This window comes from Dipodomys merriami, unplaced genomic scaffold, assembly GCF_024711535.1.
Source record: "Dipodomys merriami isolate MVZ:Mamm:240054 unplaced genomic scaffold, mDipMer1.0.p SCAF_104, whole genome shotgun sequence".
In the NCBI taxonomy this organism is placed as follows: domain Eukaryota; kingdom Metazoa; phylum Chordata; class Mammalia; order Rodentia; family Heteromyidae; genus Dipodomys; species Dipodomys merriami.
The window spans coordinates 4,854,633-4,879,744 of record NW_027202316.1 but is presented as its reverse complement, the minus strand read 5'-3'; the positions used below and the strand labels follow the sequence as shown (position 1 = coordinate 4,879,744).

Genomic DNA, 25,112 nt, shown 5'->3' with positions numbered 1-25,112 from the left:
CACATCAGGGTTGTTGTCTTCACTAAGCCAGTAGGACGCTAATAATGTTGCTCAGGTGTGTGACTTCCAAAGGTGATAACTTGGAACAGATAAACCAAGAGAAGATGCTATTGTTCTGGTGGGACACATGATTTGACATCTGGGTAGATTCTAGGGAGGTACCAAGGGCTCCTTGTGGAATGAGATCTTTCCATGGTGACAGTTCGTGGTTTATCGTTTGTATAGTCATGTCAAACCTCACTAGTTTTAGCTTCATTTTGTCATAAGGGGTTTCAAGCTTGGGGTTTTTGACAAAGTAATTAAGAATCTTCTTTATTTACCTATTTCTTCATTTCTTCATTCATTCATTCATTTATTTTTGGTCAGTCTTGAGGCTTGAATTCAGCCTTGGTGCTGCCCTGAATTTGTTTTTCTCAAAGCCAGCCTTCTACCACTTTGAGCCACAGCTCCACTTCCAATTTTCTGGTAGATAATTAGACATAGAGACTCATGGACTTTCTAGTCTGGGTTCGCTTAAACTGTGATCCTCAGACCTCAGCCTACTGACTTGTGAGGATTGCAGGTATGAGCCACCAGCACGTGGCTAAAAGTATAATTTTAATGGATATTTATTAGCACCTAGAGTTTATGTGCATTTTGTCTCCTTGTACTAGACCTTAGCTCTGTCATTCCCCACCATAGCTTCTCCAGTCTGGTTTCTAGTCAGGAATCATGAAGGGACCATTACTCCTTCACAGAACATGCTAGGTTCACACTGATACATTGATTTGTGTGTGTGTGCGTGTACACCAGTGCATGCCCCATGCACACACACACAGATGTGAGCACACACACACACACACACACACACACACACACACACACACACACATGGCAATACTGAATTTAAAGGCCTGGTGTGGGGAAATCTGTGGGGAACGCAGGCAGCAAAGATGGCCCTGAGAGGAAGTTGAGTGGGCAGAGCCGGATTTGTTTAGGCTCAGTGTGTAAACAACTCATGGAAACTTAGGTGCATGATAAGGTATGGCCTTTCAGTGATTGGTTGGTTCATTTCCTCCCTTCCCACGCAGTCTTTTGCTTTAAAAAGGGGATGCTCCCTGTTAATAAACGAGTTCCTGCTTGGTTTGACTTCCCGCGGCATCTGATTGTCTCTGGGGCTAAGGGAGGCTGGGGAACGGGCAGGCGAGCAGCTGCACTTCGCACTTACCTTTCCTTGGACCCCATCTGTCCAAGGACGGACGAAGACCCAACAGCCAGGGTGCTTTTTCTCCTCAAGTTAGCTCTCTACCACTTGGGCCATAGCTCCACTTTCAACTTTTTGCTGGTTACTTGGAGATAAGAATCTTTCTGATTTGTCTGCCTTTGAACTGATTTGTCTGCCTCAGATCTCAGTAGCTAAGATGATAGGCATGAGATACCAGCACCCAGAAAAATCAAGATTTTAAGGGGAGAGGTTTGCAAATATTTGAGTCTCCTGGGCAGCATATTCTCAGCTTGCAACAGGCAGGTGGGAGGGCTCTTGTCACTACCTCGCTCTCACTGTGCATAAGAGGGTTCCTGTACTAGTGCCCATATTCCACCTGGACTATTAGCTCACGTTTCACCAGGTAGCCTCTGGGGACAGGTGAGTTCACAGGGTGTGTTAATTGGTTCATCATTGTCATTCCATGAGGCTCCAGTTGGCACAGGAGGTGACATCTTTCTTCTCTCTCCTCTGGTCTTTTTTTTTTTTGTCGGTCGTGGGGCTTGCACTCTGGGCCTGGGCGCTGTCCCTCAGCTCTTCAGCTCAAGGCGAGCGCTCTACCACTTGAGCTACAGCGCCACTTCTGGTTTTCTGGTGGTTTATTGGAGATAGGAGTCTCACGGTCTCTCCTGCCCAGGCTGGCTTTGAACCGCGATCCTCAGATCTCAGCCTCCTGAGTAGCTAGGATTACAGGCGTGAGCCACCAGCGCCCAGCTCTCCTCTGGTGTTTATATTGATTCAAGGCCCCTGTGGATAACCTCAGACCATCACCCCTACCTCCTCCAGTGTACATGGTCACCCTTAGCCCTTTCTCAACCGAGCTTTCAACTGCCATTGCCCATGAAGTTGTTAAATAGTCCTGGCTAAGCAGAGGGCTGAGATGAAGGGAGGAAGGTCAGGAGGTGGAAGCCTCAAAGTCCAATGAATACCAGGGGAAGGAGGAAGTAGACTCAGGAAGGTGCCAGCAGAGGTGAGGCCAGGACCAGGAAATTGGCTTCTCTGACCACCTGTCTGTCTTAAGGATCCCTGGGGACTGTGACTCTCCAGGATCTCCCAATCCCTTCTTCTCTCAGTGAATAGAAATAGACAGAGATGGCTCAACACCAGCACAAGTCAGACTGGGGAAAACATATACCGGGGGAGCGTCTGGCCAAAGCTGGAGCTGTGTCACTCCCCTGTTAGGACGTGTGTAATGGTCCATGAGAATGCTGGTTTTGCCTGGTGGAGATTGGTAGGAAAGTATCTGATCCTGGGACATAGGTAATATGCAAAATGGGTCACAGCTTAGAGTTAGGGAGGAGACCAGCCTGGCCCTCACCTCTTAAAGTGCCAGTAAATTTTGGTCTGGTGCCAGCTGCATGGGAGGTGGAGAGAGGGTAGGGCAGGAGTGGTTGGAAGTCAAGGCACTGGTCTGTGATCTATTGATAAGGACACCTGGGCCACTCACCAGATTATATACCCTGTGTGATGACCATAGGAGAGGCAGAACACAGAGAAGGCCAGTCCATCTGACCATTGTGGACAGTGCTGCTCCTGATGGTTCCCAGGATCCAGAATAACATAAAAGTTGGGAGCATCTGGTCAGTGGGTACTGCAGAAAGCCTGAAGGCATTGCCAGAGGTGTACAACCCAGGATCCTTCCTTGAGGCCAGCACAGGGCCTCTAACCCCATTGCCCACAGTACCACCCAACACTAGGAAAACCTCTTCTTTTGCTCATCTGACTGATCATAAATACTCTTTGTCTGCACTGTGCTTGGCTTTTGTTTCCTGGTGTTACAGGACGAAGGACTGTACTTCTAGAAGTCATTCCCAGGCTGGGCATGTAGCCTGGTGGTAGAGCACTTCCCTAGCAGGAGTGAGGTCCAGAGTTCAACCCTCAGCACTGCAAAAACAACAACAAACTCTCCTTTTCAAAGCTCCCCTGGCAGGGTCTTAATGGCTGGCATTTTCAAAGAAGTGTTTTAAAATGCCAGGGGGAATCAAAGTTAGATGAAGATAAGCAAGCAGTGGTTGCTGGGGAAATTTTCCTCTAGATCCAACCACTATCATTTCTCTGGTTTTCAGAATTTACTGAAAATAGCCAGCATATTATGATTAATAACTATGAAAAATCCAGCTAATCAAAAAGGACTTTTTGGTGTCAAGATCGTGGTGAGATACAAAGGGTGAAGTGGGTTGTGGGACTATTAACTGAGATCCAGGAAAAAGGCTACAGCCTACAGACTTGGAATGAGTAGTCTTGTCTTTTCTCTTCCCTTTTCTTCTTTTTTTTAAAGTAAGTTTTTATTGTGAAAATACTGTACAGAGGGGTTACAGTCACATGAGCAAGGTAGTAAGTACATTTCTTTTCAAGGATTGTTGCCTCTCCTTTGTTTTTTTCCATCTCTTCCTTCCCACCTCCACAACTACACTCCCCTCTACCGCCCCACCCCTGCCTAAATTGTAAAGTTTGTTTTTCAACAGTGTCTTCTACATATCATTGTTGCAATGGGTCAACCTGTATCCCTATTAAAACTTTTTGTTTTTTCCCTTCCCCTCCTCAAATTATACCAATATCAAATACAGTGAAAATAGGCGGAGGAACATACAAAACAACAACAAAAAATCACATGGTGCCTTATGAATATGTTAGAAACAATAGCAAGAAAAAACGACTTGTGTCCCTATCTTGGAGTTCATTTCGCTTGACATCATCTTATCTGGTCATATGTACATAGCTTTTTGACCTTTTCTGATTGTTCCAGACATATACTCATTATTGCAAATAAGAGAAACCATAGGACCTTTGTTTCTTTGCGCCTGGCTTACTTCAATTAATATAATTTTTTCCAAGTCTTTCCATTTTCTAACAAATGGGGCAATGTCATTCTTTCTGATGGAAGTATAGAATTCAATTTTGTGTATATACCACATTTTCTTCATTCATTCATCTACTGAGAGGTATCTGGGTTAGTTCCATATCTTAGCTATGGTAAATAATGCTGTAATAAACATAGTTGTGCTGGTAGCTTTAGTGTGGTCTTGTTTGTGATCATTTGGGTAAATGCCTAAAAGTGGGATTGCTGGGTCATAAGGGGGCTCTATGTGCAGTCTTTTGTGGAACCTCCATACTGCTTTCCAACATGGTTGAACAATATCAACTCATTTTCTTGTTTCTAACAGGGACTGCCTCACTCAGCTTTCCAATCCAAACCTAGCAACCATGAAGGAAAATGTTCTCTACCACTTCAGCCTCAGCACCAGCACACACAACTTCCCAGCTAGGTTTGGCGATGTCAAAGTAAAAGCCCAGGCTTTCATTCTAGCAATTTGCTTTACACTAATCTTCTCTGTGATACTGCCAGGTCTGCTCACAGATAGTAGAGAGGTGACAGGTACATGCCATTATGAGTTTATCATATTTTTACAAATGTCAAGTATATGAACTAGCAATACAGGAAATTACTTGAATAAGCTGCATTGACCCCGAATGATCTTTTACAACTTTAGTATATAATGGATACAGATATACAGATAGGAAACTTCCTGAATCAGGCCAAGAGACTTATACTGAAAGTCTGTTTACTGAATACCACTGAAGTTCCTGGTGAGAAGTCTTGGCTCTAAAGACCTGTGCTGGCAGCAGTGTGCTGAGGGCATCCTTGTTCTCTGGTTGTAGTTTGTGTTGCTGGAAGCCCCTCTTAGATGAACTCCTTCATCAGGTATGTGGCCACACAGCTGGGCCTTGACCTGGGTACATGGGATTACATGAATGTGTTCAATTTCCATTTCATATCCTAATTTGATTAATTTGTATGTCAGATGGATGGCTTCATGTGTTCATCGATTCTCCAGTGATGGCTTACTATTTAGCAAGATTACATTAGATGCTATGCTTGAACAGGATGAGATTTCATGTCACTAACTTTCCTTCAGATCAGTCCCATTTAGTTTGGAATCTTCCAATGAAATAGGAGACGGTGCTACTCAAATTTAGTTTGAGCCTGGAGCCAGTGGCTCACACCTGTAACACTAGCATCTCAGGAGGCTGAGTTCTGGGGATCTTGGTTTCCAGCCAGCCTGAGCAGGATGAGGTGAGACTTGCCGCCAGTTAGCCACCAAGGAAGCTGGAACTTGAGCAGCATTTCACGTGGTAGAGCACTAGCCTTGAGCCTAAAAGCTAAGGCCTAAAAGCACATAGGCCCTGAGTTCAAGCCTCAGGACCAGCATACACACACAAAAAAAACCCTGAAACAAACAAAATGTTTCACTAGATGCTTGAGTTTCTGTTACGTTAATCTGGTTCATTGTGCATGCATCTTATAATGATTTACTCATAATGTGAGAACAAGGATACTGTGTGGAGCTGAGATCCTCAGGGCTTCAGGATGCTATGTGCCAGGATGCATGGCCACAGTGTGAATGAGAAAGAGTTTGCAGTAAGACCCTCAGCCTTTGCAACACTGGCCTCCTGGGCCTGAAAACTATGCCATCTCCTGCCAAAACACTTCAGCTCATGGCAAGCTGTGTGAGCTGGCACAGGCACAACTTTCTCCTTAGCAAGATGGAATACCAATGTCCACCTCACCAGACTGTAGGGAAGACTTTAGGGAAGGTATAAAGGACTTGGTAGAGATCATGGCCCACAGTAGCTTCTCAACAGATACCTAGATGAAGATACAGCCATGTTGGCATCCTGGCCTGGTTGTGGTCTCCTTAATCAGAAGGCTTTGCTACATGTTTTCCCCTTTTATTTGCCAATATCTCCTGGATCTTTAATTTCTACAGATAAGACTATGAAGGGAATGCTACTTCTTATCTCCCACAGCAAACAATTCAAACCAAAAGCCGGTGGCTTTATATGCTATGTATTTTCACATACTTTTGCAAGAGGAAAAGGGTCTTAAGTCAAATCAAGTCCTCTCATGAGCAAACTAATACGTGGAGTTGAGGAACTCTTTTCTCCTACACCTAGACTCTCAATCAAAAATGAAGTATGACCTGAATATCTGTAACTCAAGAATGGTTCATTGGTAGGTAAGGGTCTAGATGGCACTGTCTTAATAAACATAATTGCAGTGGTGAGTGTAATAGTGTCAGGACAAAGCCATTATTTTCAGAATCAAAGACTGGTCAGAATTTGTCTTTCTTGTGATTTGATTGCTTTCCCCTTTAAACACTAGGAGGTCATTTTATCTCTTGTGGACAATTTGCATACATCGACACTCATAACAAGACAGGACTTAATCACATGAGTTTCTTTCCTACCAGTATCTTTTTGGGAAGAAATGACAGAGGCAGGATGTGTTCCTTGATCAGGCAAGAGGAGGGACTAATGTTGTAAAGTAAAACCACTTGGAAGATCCAGAGAAGCCACCTTTTGAGAGGCTAAATTGGGAGTCTTCATTAAAAAGTTGGCATCTGCAGGCAGACTCCTGTCGCAAAGACTTGCAGTCCTGTGAAGACACTTCACACTATTAGAAAACTGAGTCGGGAGACCAGAGAAGAAATAAAGAGCAGAAAAACCATACCAACAACCCATATGAACCACAATGGAGGCCATGTTGATCAGAGGAGAGTCAGGATATGGACACAGCACATGAGGCCTGGCTTAAAGGCTTCTGAGCTGTCTGCCCTAAAATAGTGTCACGTCAGGGGACAGGGCACAGGAAAGTTCAGAGCACGGTCCAGTAACACATCATCCAAGTCCCCACTCCTGCCTCTCCCAATTCAGGCATGCCCAGCACCTGGGGGGGGGTGGGAATTCCTCTTCCTTCACCTGGAAGTCAAGATGGCCCCAGTTAAACCCAGTATGCTATCCACTATGTGGCCATGATGGCACTGGTTAGACCCAGCATCCCTACTTCACTAAGATGTCAGAGATTGAGAGAATTGCAGTTTTGACTCCAGCCTGGGGAATCAATTCTGGGGCTCTTGTTTTCACACAGTTTTAAACACAAATGGGGTCAGGTGGAGGTGGACTGACCCGCTGGGCAAACTCAGTGATGCTGAACACTATCTTTAAAAGCTGGAGTTTACTGGATGGACAGACTGGTGCTAACTCAACTTGGGAGTGAGCAGCCCCAAACTCAGGTAGCTCCATGTTTATAAAGGCTAAACATGCATTCTGTTAGAGTAGGTGCAAGCAAGCTGGTGTAGAGAAGTGAACCTTAGCAGTTATTTTGCAAGTGCATAAACCACAAACATTTCTGTAACAATTAAAACCACAAATACCTGGGTAACAATCTCGTGACCTCTACAGGACATGTTCTATGAAGGATTCTAGGTGCACAGCCCCTAAGTTCCTTGCTGGTCATGTTTGTCTGCTTGGCCTGCTGGGCATTTTGTCCACTGAAACTTGGGGATAGTGAAGGAAAAATAAAGGTGAAATGCTCTTGCCATGGCTGCTATCTTCAACTGTCTAATGGAACAAAGATGACAAGTCTTCTTCCAGTAACCTGAATAAGTGCCCAGGAGGGCAACTATAGAAGAATTATTTGATCTCAGTGAAATGATGGGTGAAGAGGATTTATATTACCTAGGGCTCTGGCATTTGACTGATTATGTTCCGTGATGTCAGGTCATTTCCATGTTTCCCTGTGTTTCCCTTCATCAGTGTACTTAGGGATTTAGGCAGGTACTTGCTTTGGAAGAACTGTGATTTTGGTGTGACTGTCTTTAGCTCTTTTTGCAGCTCAGTGTCTCCCTCCCTAGAGCACTGCCCTGGGTCTGGTGGCCTCTCTTTGATTTTCCCCCAGGGTCCTGCAGTTGTGCATCGTGACTCCAGTCCCTCCCAGCAGATTGAGGGTGGATTCCCATATAGATCAAGGCTGTTGCACAGGAGACGTTTCAACACTCAGATTTCAAGGCTTGTGGAATGGTCCGTGAGAACACTTCCAAACCTAGCCCCGAGCGGGACCTGTTCTTCCTCATTCTGCAAAAAATGACCTCCAAGCCTGAAAAGATTTCATCTTCAAGTAGGATATGTGGAAGTCTCTGCCATTAACTAAGGCAAAGAAAGAAAAGCACCCACAAAAACCATGTTATTGCTGAGAAATTATATAAACAGACTATTAGTGTTTCAATTTAATCTTTTACTGGAAATCAGGCAAAATTGTGGCTGATGAAAGGGCAGCCTAGGATAGAGCCCCATGCCCAGCTCTCTTGGTGGGCTGGGGGCTCAGGAACGGCAAGATTCCCTCATATTCTGTCATCTTTGCCATGTTGCAGTGTGAAGAAGGCTTGGGTGAGCAGCTCAAGTGCACGCTGGGTACATGGCTGCCCCTTCCACCGCTGAGCTGTTCATTTGTCTCCCACTGGGAGCTGCCATTGTCACTGAGCTTTCTTGTTGAAGCCTGGCAACTGAATGGAGAGATTGCCTTAATTCCAGGGCTTCCCTGAGCCCACAGGGCTGTCCCACACCCACTGCCCTCTGGGCTTGAGGCAGCCTTCATTAATGTTCATTTGCAAGTAGCCATGTGCCCAATCCTCTGAGGACCACCGTGGGACCCCAATGAAGGAAGTGAGGTGGGCAGAGGTCAGGCCACACCACCCAGACAAAGGCTTGTGTGGCAGTTGGTGGGAGGGCAGCCCCAGCTCATCAGGCTGCCTGTCCCACCACCCAGACCCTGGGGAGTCCCTGGCCCCTGGGCCAATGTACTTACTTTCCTGAGCGCTTCCGCAGGGGAGGGCTCCTCTTGTTGTTCCTGCTCAGGACAAGTACCCGGCGGGGAGGCTCCAGCTCCCTGGATAGCTTGGAGCTAAGACAAGAAGTAGCTGGTTGGACAGCAGGCTCCACCCTGGGGGTTCCCTCCCAGGGGCCCTGGGGACTCAGGAGCTCATACACCCTTCCTTCAACAGGTCTGGTGGGAGGCTGACTCAGGCAACAGGCTCTCATGGACTGGTGCTGGGGATTCCCATGTTTGTTGCCCCCACTGCCTACCCCAGCTCACCTTTCCAATTGATTCAGGTGGTTCATATTATTAAACCAAGATACGAACTTCATGTCAGGAACTACCTCGAGCTCCTTACATGAGCCCTGTAGTTCCTTGACCAGGGCCATCACCTTGAATTCCTGGTTGAGAGAAAGGACACAGTGGTGATGGACCTGGACCAGGGCAAGGTAGGCCAGGCAGCTGACTTCAGGTCTTCACTTGGCTTCACTCTTGTCTCTCCCCAACACACTCGCCTTTCTCTACTGAGATCCAGTGCCCAACCCCAGCAAGCTGTCCTAGATCCCCAGCTCAAGGCCCCATCTCCTGACCTCTGGAGGACAAGTGATGTGACCATCCACATCAGAGGGAAGGAAGGACCTAAGGGACCCGCACAGCTGGCTGCCTGCAGAGGAAGGTGTCATTTTCTCACCTCTCGTCGTCTTTTTATGTTCAGCCAAGAGCCCTGCAGAGCAAAGAATATGTGCTAAGAAAATGCTGTTTCCACTTGGCGCCCTACCAAGTCCTTCCAGCAGAGGGCAGGGTGGGTGCACAGCTGGACTAGGATTGCTCTCAGTCTAGGGCAGGGATGCCAGGGGCCTGAGGACAGGTTGCTCACTGCTCAATTCTCTGTGGACATGGCAGAGACTGAGGCTTCAGGGACAAGGCCATGCTATTCCCACATGCTATGTCAGCTTGAGCACCTGCTGTCACACTGCCACCCTCACTGACCTCCCTCTGAGACATGGCCAAATGTCATCAGCAGCACTGAGGTCTGAGAACATAGGGCATCATAAGTAGGATTGCTGTGGTGCTTGGCACTCTGGGGCTGGGGAGGACGTGGGCTCTTGCTGGAGGCCAAGGGGCAGGGAGAGGCTCTTTGTCCCCAATCTGCTTTCCCAGGGCTGGGGCCCTGTTCACTCACATCCTTGGAATCTTGGTCTTTGTGCAGTGAGGCCAGGTGAGTGAGGATGGTGCCCAGGTAAGGGACTGTGCCCTCGGGATACTCCTGTGGCATTGGGTGCAGAAAGATCAGAAGGGTCCTGTTAAGCTCCTCGCAAGAACCCGACTTACCCCAGTCCCATGGAGCCATCTATCTAGCAGAACTTGGGGCAAGACAGGCTCACTCCTCAATGATCCACCCTCTACCCCATACCAAAGACACAGCCCTGCATGGGGAAATCCATCTGGCCTGGTCCCCTCCAGGGCTGACACTTGACACCCATGCAAGGTCTGTGGCCCTGCCCTTCACCTGCTCCTGTGCTCTTGCATTCCTTACTGTGGTGGCTGCAATGCATTCCTGCAACATGCCATCTGAGCAGAGGCAGGGTGTAATGGGGCAATAAGGGAGTGGGCCAACTGGTCGGTTGTGTTGGGGGAAGCCCCTCAACTCCTCCTTCTAGGAAGCCCCTGGTCTCAGGCTCGCACACTACTCACCAGTTGCTGAGGCTTCCTGAGGCCTCTCTTGAGTTTCTTCCAGAGGGTCCTGTGTTTGGGCTCTTGCCTCTGGCAGCATTGAGCATGGGAGTAAAAAGCTTTCATTCTCTAACCATTTAATCCTCCAGAGTCCCTTCTTTCCATGGGGTGTGACAGCTTTGGCTTGGGCCTTTAGATCTCAGGCTCCTTGTGACCATCAGCACTGTAGCCCTGGGCAGGCTAGAGAGCCTGGCAGGGCCTATCTCCAGGGTGGATGTGGACATTTGCGTGCCCTAAAAGATGTTTCTGTGGCTGCCTGGTCTGGAGGAACCCGCTGACCCACGTGACTGGCAAGGCTTCCCTCCTGGGATGGGAAGGCCACCCAGAAACCAAGCCAGGGCCTGGCTTGGCGGTGCCAGGCAGGCAGGTTGTAGAGAGGCAGCCTCATCACAGGCCACACTCAGGAGGAAGCTGGACAGGAAAGTGGACATCCCCAATCCGATCACTTCCTCCAACCTCCTCAGGCACCCAGCTTGCCTCCTCTTCCACTCACTCCATTGGGTCCCCAGGGGCTTCCTGTTCCCATACAATCTATCCTAGCCCCAAGCCCATGATGGATGCTTCTAGACAAGCTATGTTGGATACTCTCCTAGAATTCCATCAGAAAGCAAATCCTCGCCCGCCCTCCCTGGACCAAAAGTTATTCCGGGGCTCATACCACCTTGTACACCTGCTCGTGGCAATACATCTTCTTCAGCTCCTGGAACGTCTTCCGACTCTCCCTGGAGGAGGGACAGAGACAAGGTGACAGATGGGAGAGGGCGAGAGAGGGGAGGAGTGTGAATGCATTGCCCATTTTGGGGCAGGACTTCATCCTAATGGGAACAGAGCTGTGCAAGGAGATCCACTGTGATCCTAAGGTCACATGGTTTGGAGCCAAGTCTTGAGGGGAAACCTCCAGTTTCACCCCAATTTCCAGTGTGGTTTTGTTTGGAAGAGCACTGCACAGACGGGTGTGGGCATGTTGTGTCCGAAGGAAAAAGTATGGCACAAAAGGAATCCCAACCACACAGGCAAATCCTAAGCAAGGTCATAGGTGTCTGAGTTGGGCAGAGCCGCAGTCCCTGCCATGGGGAATTGCCACTGGGCTCCCAGATGAGGGAGGCTAGGCTGAGGAAGCAAGGGTTGCCCAGGAGAAAGGTGCACCCACCTGCCAATCAATCTCCACGTCTTCTTCAGGCCTTGGAGCTGGCTGCTCTGCAGAGCACACATGATGGGAACGAGGGTGCAGCTGTTCCTCAGAAGGTGGCACTCCTAGGAGTGAAGAATGGGTGAGGAGAGCTGTGGAGGAAACTCCTGGGCTCCTGCTTGGCCTGGGGCTGGGCCTTTGTTACTAGGCTGAACTGGGACAGCTTGGGGGAGGGGAATGACAGTGGAAGCAGGGCAGGAATGCACACAGCCCAAGTGAGGGCAGAGTAGGAGGAGGGCTGTAAGGCTAGGCAGAGGCTGTGAGGGAGCAGGCAGCCCCCTGGTGGGAGTGGGAAAGGGAAGAAGAGCCCCCGGGCCCCTCCTGCTCTTACCAGAGCCACCTCTATCCAGTGCTGCACCACTTGGGCTCTCTCTGCTGCCTCCATGCTGTGGTCCCCGAGGCACGTGGTGATCACACAACTGGAGACCTGCTCACAGTGCTCCAGTATGGGAAGCAGAGTGGGTGCCAGGCGCTCCAGACACTCCTTTTGGTCAGCATGGACATACACATAAGTCAAAAGGTGGTAAGGGAGGAGTTTTTTGAACAGTTTCTGAAAAGATGAAATGAATGGTCAGCATGACTCTGCCCTGAGGCAGGTGTGGCAGTAGAGGTGCAAAGGAAAGCCCACACGCCCAGCCCTGCCAAGCTACTTACGATGGCCATGATGGAGAACTGATCTGCCTTCTCTTCGGGCAGCCAATCTAGCACTCGACCTGTCTCCTCATCACTGTCTAATTCCATCATGTCTAATTCCATCCGGGATGGCCCCCTGGAGGAAATCTGCACATCCTCCATCTCCACACACTCCCAGGGAGCTGGGTCTGTTTCCGCAGGCCTGTCTGCCGCACTAGCTGGTGGGCGAGCAGGCTCTTCCTCAGCAGCACAGGGCAGAACACCATCGGCGTCTTCAGCCACTGGCGGCTCAAAATAAGTAACTGGATGAATGTCCCCTCCTAAGCCTGTGTCAGCTTCCAGCTGCACAGATGGGACGGGTGCTACATCCCGGCTGGGCGGCAGAGGCTCCTGTACGGGTGGCTCTGGCTGCTCAGCACCAGACTCAAGGCAGTCAGCCTCTCCAGCAAGGGGGCAAGACTGCACTTGCTTCCCAGATGGACCAAGAGACTCCCCTTGCTCCCCAGATGGACCGAGAGACTCCACTTGCTCCCCAGATGGACCGAGAGACTCCACTTGCTCCCCAGATGGACCGAGAGACTCCACTTGCTCCCCAGATGGACCCAGAGACTCCACTTGCTCCCCAGATGGACCGAGAGACTCCACTTGCTCCCCAGATGGACCCAGAGACTCCACTTGCTCCCCAGATGGACCCAGAGACTCCACTTGCTCCCCAGATGAACCGAGAGACTCCACTTGCTCCCCAGATGGACCCAGAGACTCCACTTGCTCCCCAGATGGACCGAGAACAGACTCCAGGCTTTCATCTCCTGGAGCCTCTAGCTCTGGCCCTGAGCTGCTCACTACAATAGGTTTGGAGGGCTCTGGTTGAACTGCAGATGCGTCTCCTTCTTGGGCGGGTTGCAGAATTGGGTCACACTGGCCTTCAGGCAGCTGGGCTTCTGGAGTGGGCACTGGCATACCCTCATCACTGGCATGTATTGGTGCATCAATGGCTGGCTCTAGAGCCATTGCTACCACTGGGCTAAGTGCCCCTGGCACTGAGGGATCAGCCATTCTTCCTTCATTTGATAGAACAAGACTTGAGTATTGCAGGTCAAGATCCAGACTTGGTGCTGGAGATGGTGCAAGGCTGTGGGCCATTGGCTGACCTGCAGGTGGATTGATCTCTTCGGTCACAGTTGATCGAGGTGAGTCAGAACATCCGTCTGCATGGGGTTCTTGTTGGCGCTCCACTGCAGCTCCTGGAGCTGAGGGGGCCTCTGAGGCTACAGCTAGCTCCAGCTCTGACTGACATGGTAGTACTGCTTCTACGCAGGGTATTGGAGCCAGTGGTTGGACAGTGATTTTCTCATAAAGCCTGGCAGTTGGTGGAACAGCTGCAAGAAAAGATCCCCTACAGCACTGCCTTCCCCTCAGTCATTCCTACGGCCACGAGACCCCTGCCTGCTGAGAAGCCCTAGTCCCTGGACTCCACCCCAGGAAGCCCTGCCAGGACAGGTTTCATGCTACGGCATCCAGGTTCCCTGGCTGTCCTGTTGATGGCCCCATGGTAGCATGGGAGCTGCCTTCAGGTGGACAAAGCTTGGAATCCCACACCTGTTCTCTCCTTTGCCAGCCCATGCTACTCACCCTCCAGCTCTGGCTTCTTGAGAAGCATATGCTCCAGCTGGCTGAGCAGAAGGCGGGCCTGCTGCTCCTCAACAGAGCCAGGCATATTGAGGTGCAGATATGTTACCAGGTGTTGCAGGCAGGACGTGTCCGGTGCTCCAGTGAAGTCTTCTGGGTACTCCCTCATCCAGGAGCCCAGGATGAAGGAGAAGGCTCTAGGTGCAGAGGGAGAAGCAGCAGAGTCAGAGGCTGGGCCTACCCTCCTTTCAGACCCCCTCAAACACAGGTGTATGAATTGGGCTCCTGGGCCTGCTCATGCCCATAGCCCATAACGAGCCTGGTCACCTGGCTGCACTACACACATTGTCTACACGAGGGATGCGACTAGACCTACATCACAGATGAAACCACCCCACCCACACCCACCGCCTGGTGTCCCTGGGCATGCTCCCCAAACTGTCATCTCTGGGGTGCTTTGTCCTGTTGCTTGTTATCTCCAGAACCCAGAATCTCCTCACTTGGGCAGCCTCTAGTGGCCTCTAGTGGCCTCCTGTTCACATAGAGCCAGGTGTCAACAGTCTTGTCCTGACTCTCAACCCAAACAGCACATCCTGGCCCTTGAGCACTCACTGAGGCCCTTGGAATCTCAGGGCATTGTCCATGATGGCGCAGTGTGGCCCTCCCCATTCTGTGTGGTCCTGAGGATTCCCAGGGCAGGCAAATGGGACTGGGTTGGTCACATGCCAGAGGCTTCTCCCACCCTCCATAGGCACAGAACAAGCACACACAATCCCTGCAGGGACACATTTCTACCTGGACTTGAGCCTTCCCCTCAGGAATCTCAATTTCCCTTTGCCCAGGCCTCCCAAAGCCAGCTCTTTGCAACCACCCCTAAGACACATGCCCTCCCTCCTCCCCCAGGCACACTCACCGCTGCAGGTGCTCCTGCGCGCCTGCCTTCTCCTCCTCATAGTCCTCAAAATGACTGTATCTAGGGGACACCATGAGAATGTCAAACATACTGTGTCTGCACATGATGTCTACAGTCCCAATGGTCTCTCTGAGCACAGGATGGAGCTCAGGATGACAAGGATTTCCCTGTTCTTTCACTGAGTGGTGTCAAGCGTCTGGAAATGCATCCCCACACAAGATGATGAGCCCATTAGCTTCCTCCCCCACACACACCTCAATGGGCATGGGGTTTCTCAGTGTTTCCCCTGGGCTTCCTAGTGAGGTTCAGCTAGGTCAAGATGCCCAGATGGAACATCCACCACCACTGTCAATTTGGAAAATGCTTTTCTTGAGGTCTTATTCATAGGAGGCCTCGATGTAGAGAGGGGGTCTTCATGAGAGAGGGGCTTCTCCCAGCTGCGCCCACATCCCTGCGCTCCCTAGTGTGTAAGGTCATGATGTGGACAGGCCTGTTCAGGACCCATCCCACCACTCCAGCCTCAGGCAGTGAGGATGTTGCTCCTAGCATGCCAGTAGTCAAGATCCAAGCAGATCCTCACTGGTGCAGCACATGCCAAGGCCTAGCCAATGGACCCATCCCTAGGATCAGAGGTGGCACTTACCTGTTGAACAGAAGGTTCAACACGTGATGGGCAGTCGTGAAAGTGCGGTATGTCCCCAGAAATACTGGGATAAACACAGCATCTCCGAATAGCAGGGCAGGCACTAAGTGGTCTACTAGCTTCTCCACTTTACCTCCCTGCAGGTATCCTGCTTTGCAGGGATCAGGAAGGGTGGGGGCTAAAACCCACTCTAATTCCTGTGAAGAAATGAGACACAGTTAAACATAGAAACAGCAGCACACTGGGAAAAGGCTCAGGGCCATACCATGAAAATAACCTGGGGACAGACACACACACACACACACACACACACACACACACACACACACACACACACACACACACACACACACACACACACACACACACACACACACTTTCACCCCACTCAAGAATGTAAACACATAGCGTCTGAGGCTGCCAGAAGGTAGTAGGTTAGGGGACTCGCCCTCCCTCCACACCCTCCTTCTTCCTTGATTCACCCGTGGGATACATGGTGTATTTCTTCTCAGGCGACTGGGACAAGGGATGACCCAGCGTCTTCGAACAATATCGAACTCGCTTTGTGGCGCTGTTCTGTGGAATAGCGGGCAACAGCAGGAGAACATCCTGCTGTCCCTCCGCTGTCCATACAGCTCAGCTGGTTCAGCTGGTAACCAGCACCAACTCCTGCTGGCCCTTTGTGACGTCATTTCTGGAGATAACATCATCAATGAAGGGAAGTCCCCTCTTCTGAACTCAGCCTCAGACCACACCTCTGCAAATGTCCCCTGGGTGCTAGCTGGGCCCCATGGCAGGGCAGGAGCCAAACGAGACACACTCCACATACACAACCAACTGTCCTCTGTCTAGTTAATGTCATGGTTATGAGGACACACTTAATGAGTTCCCACCAGATCCCTCCTACCAGTTTAAATGTCTCCTCATGTACAAGTGCCTGTGCTTGCCTGCCTCCGCCAGTCACCCATTCATTCCTAGTGCTTCCACCCAGCACCTGCTTGAGCATATCCTACGCTGAATAAGACCCAGTATCTATCCAATGCTTGGGAACCCTACAGCTCGTGTCAGTCATTTTCACTGCACTCTACATTGTAGAGATTCAGTCCCTGCACATGGTGTCTAGACAGAGAATAAACTGCAAACCACTTGTCCTTGCCTAGGCCTCTCTTTCCTGTAGTAGGAGCCTCCAGGAGGAGGATACCAAGTTCAAGGAGGATACCTAGGCAAGAGATTCTATCTCAAATCCATGCAAGCCAACAATGAACGACAAAGAAAAAGGAAAGGCAACATCTGAGCTCTATGTGGGGGTGAGAATTTCACAAGTGCACACACAGATGAGGTCTTCTCTATTTGGAAGCCTACCCAGGAGAGACTCCTTTGTTCAACACACCTATTGAGAGAGGTACACACATGACCTCACATGGACACATAGACACAGATTCATCCACACAGACACAGTGGCACACGTCTGTTCATTCATATGGGTCCTCACATGCGCATATTGGAGCTCTGCCTGCCACAAGGTCTGTGTGCGAATGAGAGGGTGGGTGAGAGATGGGAAGCTGAAAAGAATGGGGAGTTTGTTCAGTGTCCTGTAGCCTCAGCTCTCTACTCTTCTGGAGAGTCAGAGAGCGTGGCGGCCTGGGATCCAAGAGAATTTGAGGCCAAACTCTGGGCTCATTTGGTGGGCTGATGGAGTGACCAGTGTGGGCATGGAGAGCCTGTGATTTCTGCACCATGTTCACTGAGGTAGAGGTGGAAAGGGCACAAAGGGATCGGGCTACCAGAGTGGATTGGGCGCCACTCAGCTCCTAGGGCTGAGAATTTTCGGCTGCCACTGGGCATGGGAAGAGGAGTTAGAGAGCAGCCTGGACGTGGAGTTTGTTGATGTGGAGAAATGTGGAGATGGGAGTCCTTTACTTTTCAAGCAACAGGGGAAGTGGACAGGCGACTCCACCACGGGGATCCCGGCAGGGGAGGGAGAACCTTGGCATCCTTTGCCTCTAGATTCCTAGGTGTGCCCTACTCTGTCTGCTCCTTCCCTAGGTCCACCATCTCCCTTGCTCAAGATGTCACAGTCAGGGCTGAGAAGGTGGCTCAGTGGTACAGTGCTTGCCTTGCATGCCTGAGTCCCTGGGTTCGAATCCTCAGGACCACATAAGCAGAAAAAGCCAGAAGTGGCGCTATGGCTCAATTTGTAGAGCACTAGCCTTTAGTTGAAGAGCTGAGGTACAGCACAGAGGCCAAGTTCAGGCCCCATGACTGAAAACAAAAATGTCACAGTCAGTGCCCAAGACTCTGATGATGGCAACTTATGCTCACTGGCATGGTTCGTGCATGCAGGGCCAAGGAGGTCTATGCATTCAGCCTGACTGGGAGCCATGGTGGGGGCTTTTTCATGGGAAACAGAGGCCGGGGTTTCCTGCTCTAAAGCCACCCAACAGAAGCCCTTGAGGCAACCCTCCAATGTGGTTTCCACCTCCATCACCAGGACCATGTTACTGGTCCTGCCGACCATGGCGCTGATCCTGCCATCTATCCTGACGACACAGTCCCTGACTCCTCCTGCCTGCTCTGAGGAAGTGACCACTGTGTGAGGGCTGCAGGGAGAATCCAGGCCTAGGACATTGATTTGATATATCTGTGCTTATTATTTTATACCATTATAGACTTAACCATTTTTAATTTCCAAAGGCTAATATACCAGTGACAATTGTCCACCTCTTAGGATGGTGGGGAAGAACTAATGGAACCAGAAGTATGGCACAATCAATTCAGCTCCACCATGGTATGGACTTTCTTTGTACACAACTCCAAATCTCACTCCCACGATTGGTAGCGGCATACTCATCCTCTTTCTCCAACATGTTTAATGGTAAGAATGGAAGCAAACAGCCGAGAACATCCAACTGTGATGTGGTGCTGGTGGTACCCACCGCTTCTTCTCCTACTGCTCCAAGCAGCAGCACCTCTGCACCACCTCTGCCAGCACCAGGCAGTGCAGGATGAGCTTCCTTTCTGCAGCCAGTTCCTTCTAAAGACCTGGCCCCAGAGCTTCTGCACAGATTTGACTCTTTCTGGAACCTGTTCTTGCTGACACCTCCATTTGGTACATTCTCCAGGGATCCAGATTTGAAATGGAACCTTCAACGTCTGTTGCTTTGAAGACAGGCCCTTTCTCCTCAAGCCAGGTTAGCAGATTGTAAAAAGACAGGAGAAGCCTCACTTTAGACAGCGCATGGTGGGGAGCAGGTGGGAGGCTTGCCCACCTTCTGCAGACATGGCCTCACTGTGCACTCAGCTTCCTTGCAGCTGTGGCTCAATGTGGCAGCTCAGTGACAGCCAGATGTCCCTCACGCCACAGGCCATCGGCATTCTTAGTGCTCTTCTCATCACATTCTCATGACTCTCTCAACCTAAACATGCCAGAAAATACCAACAATTGGGCCCAAAGCAGACAGGGTCCTCTGGTTCCCTTCTGTTTCCCACTGAAGCTCCCATCAGAGCTCCTGAAAACCTACAAAGTATGTAAAATGCCACTTCTCCAAATTGTGACCCCTTTCTCTGGGTTGTTTCTCTTCCGATAGCAGGGAAGAGCTACGATGTCTGCCTGTGCAACAGTGAGGACATTTTCCTGGGTAAATTCTGTCCCAAAGGAAGGGTCTGGTTCATTCATAACCTGAGTATGTATGGCAACTGATGCTACCCAGTCCACTGGAGCCAGGCCTGGGCTCACTGAGGGGGTTCCTCTTTGACATCACTCATGAATATTTACAAATGCAACTACTCACCAACCAGGGCACTGGCAATTCATTCTTCTCTTTGCAGGAAGCCACATCCACACCTGTGTCAGCATGTCAGCACATGCTTTGTAGGCATGGCCAAGGTGGCGATTTTGGAGCAAGTCCTGAAGAACCAGACAGGACCCGTGCCACCTTCCCCAGCATCCTGAGGACCTGAATACAGGTGTTTTTGTCACTACTTCTAAATTGGATATCTGCATGAGTTGGTCTTGAACAAACTGAATACATACTTTGACAAAATTTAAACACAGCCAATAAATTAGTAAGGACTATGGTATGTGAGGACTGTGAGAAGATGCAGACAGTACCACGTGTGGTCTATACTTGTTTCTGTGTGCTTCCCGCATGGCTGGGGAGAATGCACACAGTGTGAGGACCGCAGAAAGGCAACTGGAGTGAGGACTGAAAATCCCTGGATCAGTTACTAGTTGAACAGGAAATGTTGCCTTGGTCCTTTGCTTGTGGACTTAGCTGGGGAGGTGCTGGGAACTTAGCAGTTGGGACCTAGTGCAATAGATCACTGGTTAAGTGTCTGTCCTGCCCCTTCCTGTACTGTGCAGCCTGCTTTGGCTGCATGACAGAAGCAGCCTCTGCCATTGCTCACTGCTGATGAGATGATGTCTGACTTACCACAAGCCTCTCACAACCAAGCCTGGACTGAAGAGGCCGGAAGCAAGCCAAAACACTCCTTTCCTCCTTGAAACAGTTTCTCTCAGTCACTTGTTGTAGACAAGGAAAGTCTAACAGCATCCTTGCGAAGTTTCTTGACTTCTGTGCCTCAGTTGCCCCTTCAAGGAGTCAGTATACAGACTGAGTCAGAAAACACTTGTAAAAGGCCAGACTGTTCCCTAGCAGGGTAATATATAAGGATTCCACTTCTGAGCATTTACCCAAATGATCACAAACAAAACCATACTAAGGCTACCAGCACAAATATGTTTATCGCAGCATTATTCACCATAGCTGAGATATGGAACCAACCCAGATGTCCCTCAGTAGATGAATTGATCAAGAAAATGTGATATATATATAAATATATATATATATGTGTGTGTGTATATATACATATACACATATTTAAAATGGAATTCTATGCTTCCATCAGAAAGAATGACACTAACCATTAGTTAGGAAATGGAAAGACTTGGAAAAATCATATTCACTGAAGCAAGCCAGACCCAAAGAAATACAGGCCCCATCGTTTCCCTCATATGCAATACTTAATATACATCTAGCATTATTTTGTCAGATGAGCAGAAAAGCTCAACAGCTATATACATATGACCATAGAAGATGATGCTAGGTGAAATGAACCCCAAGAGGTCTTTCTTTATTGTAGTTTTTAATGCACTATGTGATTATTTGGTTTCCTTTGTATGTTCTTCCCCCTATGGTATATCCCCTGTTTGTCACTCTACTTGATTTTGGCACCCTGAATCTATTTTTTTTTCACCTGTACCCTGAATCTCCTATATACATTTGTATAATTTGGGGAGGGGAAGGGAAATAACAAAACGCTGAAACCAGGACACAGGATGACCCATTGGAACAATGATACTCATAGGACAGTATATTGGAAATTAAATTTACAACTTTCCTTCTGGGGAGGACTGAGGAAGGTGGGGATGGCAAGGGATAGTGAGAGAAGAAGGGCAGGGGTAACAATGCGCGACAAGAAATGTACTCATTGCCATACTCATATAACTGTAACCCCTCTGTACAGCATCTTTATAATAAAATAAATAAAATAAAATATAAAAAAGAATTGAAAAGGCCAGGCCATGCTACTCATGAGACATTGCCTCCTACTGCATTTGTATAGCAGGGATTGGAGGGATGACCCCTGCTTTTCCAGGCAATTCGTGTGTGTGTGTGTGTGTGTGTGTGTGTGTGTGTGTGTGTGTGTGTGTGTGTGTGTGTGTGTGTGTGTGTCATGGGGCTTGAACTCTGGGAGTGGGCACTATCCTCAGCAATTCAGCTCAAGGCGAGCACTCTACCACTTGAGTCACATGCCAATTCCGGTTTTCTGAGAGTCAAGGGGTGTCCTGCCCAGGATTGGCTTTGAACCTTGATCCTCAGATCTCAGCCTCCTGGGTAGCTAGGATTACAGGTGTTAGCCACCGATGCCCGACTTTTTCTAGGCATTTTATGGGCTACTATCATAATCAGCCTGTGTCCTCATTCACTCAACTATACTATCTGAAACTAACTTAAGGAATTCTGTCCCAAGACAACAGTTATCAGTAGCTCTTAAGGTGTGATGATAAGGTCCAGACAGATGCCATGTTTGAGCTCAAATATCTCATTCTAGCAGAATGGGATAAGCTGGAGGAAGAGAGAAAATAACTGGAGACATGCGAAACCATTCCTCCAAGGCACCATCAGAAGCCAGGAGTGTAGTCATTGGCTATGACAGCTAAAAGACATTAGATGTAAATAAACTTTAGGTAATATAAACAGTCTGATCTATCTCAGAATGTTTATCATGTCTTCAGATATGAGGCAGTGAAGAATGGCAACATGTTTCTCACACCTCCATTTCTTCATCAGTAAAGCTACGTGAAGGGAGCTGGGAGCAGGGGTGCAGGCCTAGAGTCCCAGTTACTGGGAAGGCCGAAGTTATGAGGATCACTTGAGTCAACTACATCAGGATCAATCTCTAAATTGAGTATGCAAATAAAGAAGTATACAGTAAAGATTCTAGTACTTGACCTCCGCAACATGCTTCAATTCTATAAGCAACTATTCACTTACTGGACAATGGAGCCAACACAAGTGGGACTACTTTCTAGTCTTTGCAAGCTGTCAGCTCTGCTGCACCTGGACAACTGGCTGTGGCCCTTGGGGTTTTCTCTGTTGTCACCCTTGTATACAATGGACACAGCCTGAAGTCTCCTTCTCATAGGTTTCTCATGACTTACATCTGTCCTTGGTCTCTAGGTGCACAGTCATTTACATATACTGTTCCTCTTCTTGCTCTGCCAAAGTAGCAGACACCAGGAAATGCTTACCCAAGGATACCAGCCAGGTCAGGCGAGAGATGCCACTGAATGCAGGAAAGCCAAACTGCTCTTCGTCCATTGGCCAGCTGTGGGCAATCACAAATGCTGTGAGGACTAGGAAGTAGAGAATGCCTGACAAAGAGCAGGACCCAGGTGCATGGGAGAGCGCATGGACACAGGGACCTTGCCTTACAAGGCAGCCAAATGTAGCCTCAAATAAGAAAGCCTCTTGTAGGTTTGAACTTCAATTTTGCTAGTAAAATGAGACATGCTCCTGGCAATAGCACACAATTCAGCTAAACAGTATGATGAAAAGATCTAGGCTTTAAATATAGGAAGTTTACATGTACTTAGGAAGACAGCTACCCTCCACCCCTCCACCCCAAAAAAACGCTTCTACAATAAATGATTTAAAGTCACCCACCATCCAGGCACAGTAGAGCAAACCATAATACAAGCTACTTGGGACATGGACACTGGAGGAGTGTGGTTCAAGACCAGCAGTCTGAACAAAAGTTACTGAGATTCTATATCAAAGTCTATATCAAAGTATAAGGGCCTGTGGTCCCAGTACTCACAGGCAGGACTAGGAAGGTCACTGACTGCATCTGGCACCAGGTAAATGTTCAGGACCCTCTGACAAACAAACTAAAGCCAAAGGTGCTGAGGCATAGCTTATGTGTAGCAGGTAGAGAGTCCTGAGTTATTTGCCACTGCCGCCAATAATGTTAAAGTCTTCTGGCAAGAGGAGAACAACCATGGTCTGCTAAGCTCCTGAAACCCAGATTCTTATCAACTCCATGTGAAATGGCGCACATCATGAAAATGGAAATAGAGAAAACAGCAACACTGGTCAGCTAGTTCAAGAGCATCAAGTTGATGGAGTGCTAAATATTCCCTTCTCTCTTCACAAAACCACACTCTGGAGAGTGTATGCACTAGAATTTCTGCCTGATTATGAAACTGACTGCTCATCTTCGTCCTTAGCCCAAATCTTAAACAAAACCTAAACTTAAGACTTCATATACGTTATATTAAATTTGTCAATCATTTCTTATGATTCTGACATTAACACTTAAAACAATGAGCGTGTTCTAGAGAATGACATATACAAGTTGTAGCTGGGTGCTGGCAGCTCATGTCTAGAATCAGCTACTTGGGAGACTGCAATCTGGAATCATGGTGTGAAGTCCATTGGGTCAGGAAAGTCTGTGACGCTCATGTTCATGAACCACAGCCAGAAATGGAGCTGTGGCACATGGTGGAGTGCTAGCCCTGTGAGGAAAAGCTAAGGGAGAGCACACAGACCCTGAGCTCAAGCCCCAGCCTTGACACACAGAAAAATTCTAAGGAAGCACACATAACAATTCATGGAGGCACTAGGACCTAAATGAAGCATCAAACTTAGAAGCAAAATCAGCTCCCTCCAGGCTGCTCACCATCTCCTGAAGTCCATCTCCTCTGAACACCTTACACAACAGCTCCTACCACCTCCTGCCACAAACTGAATCTAACCTGGTCCTGACTGGTGTGTGAGCTCAATGCCTGTGACCTTCTATTGCTTTACCTGTTCTGAGGTAAGAATTACCAAGGTTACATGGCTATTATGCGAGTTTCTGACACATATTGTTATCCTTCTTGTCATAAGTCTCCTATATCATTTTCAAACATCTGGACAATGATATTCCATTGTTTTGAAACTCATGAGGAGATAAAGCATCTTATCACCCATTAAAGTCGAGGATCCTAAAGATCTCCTTCTCTAATAAAAGCCACTCAGATGGTCCTGATACCCATATGAGCATCCATCCAACCACAGGAGCAGGTATCTCTAACAGGGTCCTTTTCTACTGTTCTTGCTCAAAGAATGACCACCATACAATAAATGATCCAATGTATAATACATGAAATACTGTGCACCCAGCCAATGTTCCTCTAACTTCCCAGACAAGGAAAGGAGCTGAGTGTTCAATAAGTCTGCAGACTAAAACTGACCTGTGAAGAGAAGGGACCCTTTGAGCAGTTCTTTCCCCAGGACTTCTCTTTGCAGGATTGCAAATTCCTCCATCAAGAGTTCTCTGTGTTCTTCCTGTATGACTTTTCCTGTCATGACAAAAATCGGGTACACAAGCCAGTTTGGAGTACTGGGTACAGGTGCACATCTTGAGAGGCTGTGTCAGCCTCAGGACAGGACAGGACACGTGTCCCTTAGAAATATTTCTCTTAGCAAGGTCCCAGTGTCTCACTATTGTAATCCAAGCTACTCTGCGATCCTTGGACCAGCACAGAAACAAGTACTATCCTGGCCAGGTGTCTAGGCTCTCCCCACACCTCCACCCACGTGCCAGCTGAAGGAGACTCCAGGTGGAAGCTCAAAACAAATAAAACTCTAAGAAAGCACGACGGTAGCCACCTGTCTCCAAAGACACCATGAAACTTCAGAAGTGTCTGAGAGCCCACAAGGGGTTAATCTGGGTTCTGGAAAGGATTCAGTTACACACACACACACACACACACACACACACACACACACACACACACACACACACACACACACACACACACACACACACACACACACACACACACACACACACACACACACACACACACACACACACACACACACACACACACACACACACACCCCTATGACCTGAACAGGAAGG

At 48.8% G+C, this 25,112-nt stretch overlaps 1 protein-coding gene across 1 annotated transcript in view; it reads right to left on the bottom strand.

Annotated features, from left to right (window-relative positions):
- Positions 1-8,297: 8,297 nt before the first annotated feature.
- The window catches only part of LOC138810654 (ral guanine nucleotide dissociation stimulator-like), a 53,604-nt gene continuing 36,789 nt past the window's right edge, over positions 8,298-25,112 (bottom strand). The window contains exons 3-15 of the mRNA XM_069997820.1: positions 15,639-15,835; positions 14,996-15,055; positions 14,086-14,279; positions 12,475-13,832; positions 12,152-12,370; positions 11,782-11,885; positions 11,293-11,353; positions 10,593-10,661; positions 10,081-10,164; positions 9,589-9,621; positions 9,177-9,298; positions 8,889-8,984; positions 8,298-8,586 (exon numbers count right to left, since the gene is read on the bottom strand). Coding sequence (XP_069853921.1) covers positions 8,361-8,586; positions 8,889-8,984; positions 9,177-9,298; positions 9,589-9,621; positions 10,081-10,164; positions 10,593-10,661; positions 11,293-11,353; positions 11,782-11,885; positions 12,152-12,370; positions 12,475-13,832; positions 14,086-14,279; positions 14,996-15,055; positions 15,639-15,835 — 2,823 coding nt within the window. The 3' untranslated portion in view covers positions 8,298-8,360. The remainder of the gene's footprint in view (positions 8,587-8,888; positions 8,985-9,176; positions 9,299-9,588; positions 9,622-10,080; positions 10,165-10,592; positions 10,662-11,292; positions 11,354-11,781; positions 11,886-12,151; positions 12,371-12,474; positions 13,833-14,085; positions 14,280-14,995; positions 15,056-15,638; positions 15,836-25,112) is intronic.